The 5292-nt window shown below is 55.0% G+C and overlaps 2 protein-coding genes across 2 annotated transcripts; one reads left to right on the top strand and one right to left on the bottom strand.

The window, feature by feature from the left end:
- The first annotated feature begins 2362 nt into the window (after positions 1–2362).
- CHC_T00001049001 (hypothetical protein) lies at positions 2363–3142 on the top strand. Its single transcript, XM_005718308.1, has one exon. It carries the CDS (start codon positions 2363–2365, stop codon positions 3140–3142), a length of 780 nt encoding a protein of 259 aa, XP_005718365.1.
- Positions 3143–4159: 1017 nt separating this feature from the next.
- On the bottom strand, positions 4160–4807 carry CHC_T00001048001 (hypothetical protein). The gene has a single exon (XM_005718307.1). It carries the CDS (start codon positions 4805–4807, stop codon positions 4160–4162), a length of 648 nt encoding a protein of 215 aa, XP_005718364.1.
- Between the last annotated feature and the right edge of the window lie 485 nt (positions 4808–5292).

Below are 5292 nucleotides of genomic sequence, written 5' to 3'. Positions count from 1 at the left end.
ATAAGAACAGCAACGGCGAACTGAAAGGAAATTTATACGGCACCCCAGAAGCCTCGAACATATATAGCACGGAGTTGCACATACATCTCAAAAAGAATGGGTACACACAACTACGCGCCGACACATCAATGTTCATCAAAAAATGCAGAGGCCACCTCATCCTCGTCGGAATCAGCATGGACGACTTTCTGCCAGTCGCCACACACCGCTCCCTGATCGACGACTTGTACATAGTACTACAAGCAAAGTACAAAGTCAAGCGACTCGGACGTCCTGACAAGTACCTCAACTGGTGCATACAGTACACCAAAGCAGGCATACACCTGTCACAACCACACCACATCGACACTGTGGTATCGATGCTACAACAGTCCCAAGCCAACCCCAAACAAACGCCATACTTGGACGGCATCAAGTGCGACCCCCCCACCGATGAAGAAGCAACCCGAGAGGACATTGCAGAAATTTACGGAAGAGCCATAGGGGAAATAAGGTACATAGCCGATAGTACCAGACCGGACATAGCATACGCCGCAACCACGCTAGCGAGAGCACTCAAACGTCCAGCACACAGGCACTGGAAACTCGTACAACGTCTCGTACAGTGCCTTCATAGCACCAGGACCGAAGGCATTCTCATGCCAACAGGAACACACAGTCACATCAACATTCAAGCGTATTCGGATGCTGATTACGCTAATGACGAAACCTCGAGGAAATCAATAACAGGCATGATCACCCTTGTCAACGGCTCACCAGTGCAATGGCTGTCAAAACAACAGCCCATCGTTGCAAAAAGCACATGCGAGGCGGAATATATAGCCGCCGCCGAAACCGCCACCCTCACAAAATGGCTCACCAGCCTGCTACGCGAAACGACACTTCGCACAAACCAACCAGTACTGTATATCGACAATACAGCGGCAGTTCAAATGGCGAAAAACACAGGCGCCACACGCCGACGGAAATGCATTGACATACGTTACCATTTCCTACACGAAACAGTACAAACAGGCCAGATCAAGGTAGAACGCATACCAACAGACGAACAAAAAGCGGATATCTTCACCAAGCCGCTCAAGACAACGCTGTACACCAAACACAAGAGCAGCATACAAATAGAACCCCCCCACCCCACGCAGAGCAGCCCTCGCGTCCGGGGGAGTGTGGTTCCACCCAGAACCCAGTTCGACGCTCGGCCTGTCTGAGCTCCCACACACTGCGGTTCCACCCAGATAAGACAGCACACTAGACAGTGCACTGCCATTAGGGCACAGATCCCGCACACTCCAATAAAGCCGCCGTCGCCCCCCGACCCACAGAGGTCGAGGGGGCATCGGACTCTTTCTGGCACCACAAGTCTCTATCCTACCGGGGCTTCTTCTCGGTAGGATAAATTCTTCCCACGTCTGTAGTTAACGACTGCATATAAGACCCGTAGTAAAGTTGCTGTGTAATAATCTTGCTATGGACTTTCGCAATTCTTCTGGTGACGTTTGTACGGGTTTAGCCACCTCTCAGCCCAACAGATTTTTTTTGACCATCGAGCACTCTCAGACGGTGTGCCGCGTTCTGCTGCAATCCCCGAGATCATCGGACATGCCTCGACCTTAATCGCAGTTCTTTCAGAAGCGCTATCATCGCACTCTCATACGCAATGCAGGGGATAGTTTCCAATTCCTCCAATTTGTAAGACTATGTCTCCTTCCCACAATCAGAGAATCTGTGGAATGACCACAGGACCTCTATTTGCTCGTGACACCAACCCCTTCAATCACGGTTCAACGAAAACCGTGGTTGTGCAGCAGCTGCAAATCCAGGGCTGCATTCTTAAATATAGAGAGGCCTATTCTGTTTGTTATCGTTCGATGGGAGCACTACGAGCTACACTCTTCCCTAGCTCAAAAAATCCCAAAAGCTCTTCTACAAGGTAATCAAGCAACTTTTGCGGTTCAGCCAATCTATTAGCATCCCCTGCCGCCCCTATAAAAACCTTTCCTGCATACGAAAACAGGCCAATATCGCTACCAACATGCGCATCAGGTGGGGGGAAAAAATACACCTCATCGACGGCTACACCTCCGATGAGCATTTTCTTCGTGGGCCCTGCCACGTTTGAAAACAGCACCGACGCCGAGCTTGCCACCACATGCCACATCCTTCTCCTAAGGGCCGCCGGCAAAACCGCAAGCTGGCGCATGGCCACAGTCGCGAAAATCGGCTGATAGCTCCTCTTCAGCCGCTTCATCGACTTGGAACACGCGAGCAACCTCTCTGTGGGCTCTCTTAGGTGTACTGGCAGTGCTACAGGGACCATCAGCAGCTGGTTCGATACATCGCTCATCGAAAACTCATTAAACACATGCAAATTGAATGGCATGGCCACATTCAGCCCCTTCAGCGCCGACGGGTCTTCCCCAAACCTCGTAACGTACTCCCTGACGGCGCCCGAAAACGCAGCCAACATCAAGTCATTGATTGTTACATTGAGCTGCATGACAGCGAGCTTGAGCGTCGCCACAGTGACCTGCTCGGGGGCCGCAAGCGCGCAGATATTCTTTTCCGTCATTGTGGCACGGGTGAGAACGCACACTGGGTCCTTGAAGAACGGCCTGATGAAAATGCGGGCAATATCATGGAAGTAGTCTCGGATCCATGTGAAATACCCGGAGCGGACCTCGGGATTTCCAGTGGATCTTCTGGTGGGAACAAGAAGGCGAGCCGGGTTGTCATGATCGTCCTTGTCGACAACGGTAGCCAGAAAATACTTAACGAGGCCGACACCATCGGCCAGGGAGTGGTGGACGCGGAGGACAAGGGTACAGGCGTTGCACTCACCGCGCGAGATGGACCAGTTGGAAAACAAATGGGTGCGCCAGAGGGGCTTAGTAAGGTCGAGCGGGGTGGAGATGAGATCGGCCAAGCGAGCGTTGAAGAGGTGGTGGTGGTCCTCGCTGGTTTGATCGGAGAGGGACGGTTCGCAGATGAGGTGGGAGGACCAGTCGGGATGCGGGTCGGGCTCAAAGCGGAAGGTGCCGCCGGCGGCGCGGCGGGGACAACGCCCGATGGGGCGAGTACCCCTCGCGGCGTCTGGAGCTCCGCATGTGATCTCTTGTGCTCATTGCACCAGCGTCACCTTTAGGGGGATGATAATCGCCAAAAGGAACGAGTGCGGAGTGGGAAAGGGGGGGCGGTAAGAACGGAAACTCGGGCGAGGCGCTGCCGGCTTAGATGTGGCGCGACGACGCCATGACAGCTGTCGCCACCTGCGTGCGTCCCTATCCGCCTTTACCATTACAGGTAAGCTGCATGACACCGCTCCCCTTGCGGGCAGTCGCGTGTTGGTTCCACGAATTCCACGGCTGCCTGCTCCCACACCCATCGAAGTGGGACAAAATCATGTTCTGACACTGCTGTCGCACTACAGCAGCCATGCATATATTAACCCCTACTACGAATGCACTGCGCATATGCTACAGCGGTATTCCATATTTTCTCTCTAAATTGTAACTTGAGCACAGCCGTATGGACGCACACTACGGAGGTACTGCAGTTGGACTACTAGTCCTCCGGTCGTACTACGAGTAGCCTACGATCGACTACAGTAGGGTTGCTAGGGGTACCTTCGAGGCAGGAAGACTCTGAACAGTTCCGCTGCCGACAGTCGAGCGTCCAACTGGACCGACTGCTTCATAATTCGACACAATTTTCTTAGGCGTGGCGTGTGGGAAGGAAGGCGCCGACGCAACCAGAGAACCGGGAAGTATTAGCAGTGGGTTAGCTACGAATGACGCGAGGAGTTTGCATGCCTTGCCTGAGAAACTTCAGCTGCGTGGCTGACCGGCGCAGGATATGAGGATGGGACGGGCAGTGGTCGCTCGAAGGAATGTGCTGCTCCCGAATATGGACCAGGGTTTCTCGCCGTTCCAGAAAGCTCGACGTTCAAATGTGGCGTTGGGCTCTCACGAAATGACGGGAATCGGCAGTCGTACATATCCAAAGATAAGTTTTCAGAGGACAGCAATCGGCGGATTAAGGTCGGTCGCCGATACATTGTTGGTTCTCCCGAAGGTAAAATATCATCAAATGAAGTAGATGTGTTTGGTGCCGCACCTTCAGATACTCCATGAAAAAATTAATGCGTTGCGAACGCATCACATCAATAGTCCTGACAGCATTGGGATGGGTAGTGTGTGCAGATGGGACATTTTGCGTCCAGGCTGCGCTCGCGGCACGGGTGCAAGTCACGCGTGTCTATCGGAAAACAGTTGCCACATCCGTTGCAATGGTGCTGATCGACTCCGAGCCCCATACCCACGCGACAGATGCCACACCGGTGGGAATGGTACACCTCCTTCCCCTTGGAGTCATCAAAAAACTTGCACGCGCCACAAAAGTACCTGCCAACTTGGCACCAAGTGCCGCTCGTGCGGCGCCGTGTTTGAAACACGACGCCGCACGAGCGGCAATTGTCGGCGACGGGCTTGTCCTGGTCGCCGCAGGCGATGGAGGCGACCAGCTCTGCAGCGTGGCGGTCGATTTCGTGGTCCTCATCCTCATCGAAGCAGCGTCTGCAAGGGTAGTACTTGTCGCAGCAAGCGGTCTTGAGCCAGCAGTTGCGCGCGTAGTTTTCGCAGCACTTGGAAACGCCCTTGCCGGAGAAGCGGCGGGTGGGGTGGCGGGTGTGGTCGGGTTCGCGGCTGAGGGCGCGCTGGCGGGCCCCAGCGAAGAGATTGTGGATGCGCTCGGTCTGCTGGGACTCGGAGAGGGCGGGGTCTTGCTGGATGGCGGGCACGGCGTCGTGCATGGCGGTGGAGCGGGAGGTGGGGTGAGGTTTCTTGGGGCCGTGGGCGGCGCGGTCGTTACAGGCGGGGACGGCGGGCTGCGGGAAGGAGGGCTCGGGGTGGTCGTGGTGGTGGTGGTGAGAGGTACGGTCCATGGCGAAATGGAATTTGTCGGGGTTCCCACAGGAGAGCTCCGGGTGATATGCAAGCTCTGTGCCAAGTCGCTTGGTGGTGAAGGCGGGCAAGCCCGGGGGCGAGTTGACGGTCAAGGCGATAAGTGGGTATGCGGACATGACACGCCTAGGGCCGGGGGTAAAGGAAGGGGGGGAAGGAATATGGGAGGAGGGAGGGGGGGATGGAGGGGGCTGGATTGAGATATGAAACGAAAGATATGGAAGGGATGGAGGGTGCGGGGAGAGACTGTGTCTGTGTCGATGTTAGGAGGATGACGCGGTGGCGAGGACAATAGCATGTCGGAGGATGTGTGTTGGTCACGGTACTGAGGAGG

The sequence above is a fragment of the Chondrus crispus genome, genomic scaffold (genome assembly GCF_000350225.1).
Source record: "Chondrus crispus Stackhouse genomic scaffold, scaffold_390, whole genome shotgun sequence".
NCBI classification, from domain to species: domain Eukaryota; phylum Rhodophyta; class Florideophyceae; order Gigartinales; family Gigartinaceae; genus Chondrus; species Chondrus crispus.
The sequence above is the reverse complement of the archived record's forward strand: the minus strand, read 5'-3'. Positions and strand labels throughout refer to the sequence as shown.

Bases quoted from the DNA above. Each gene is read 5' to 3' on its own strand.
- CHC_T00001049001 (XM_005718308.1), top strand. From the start codon at position 2,363: ATGCAAATTGAATGGCATGGCCACATTCAGCCCCTTCAGCGCCGACGG.
- CHC_T00001048001 (XM_005718307.1), bottom strand. From the start codon at position 4,807: ATGCACGACGCCGTGCCCGCCATCCAGCAAGACCCCGCCCTCTCCGAG.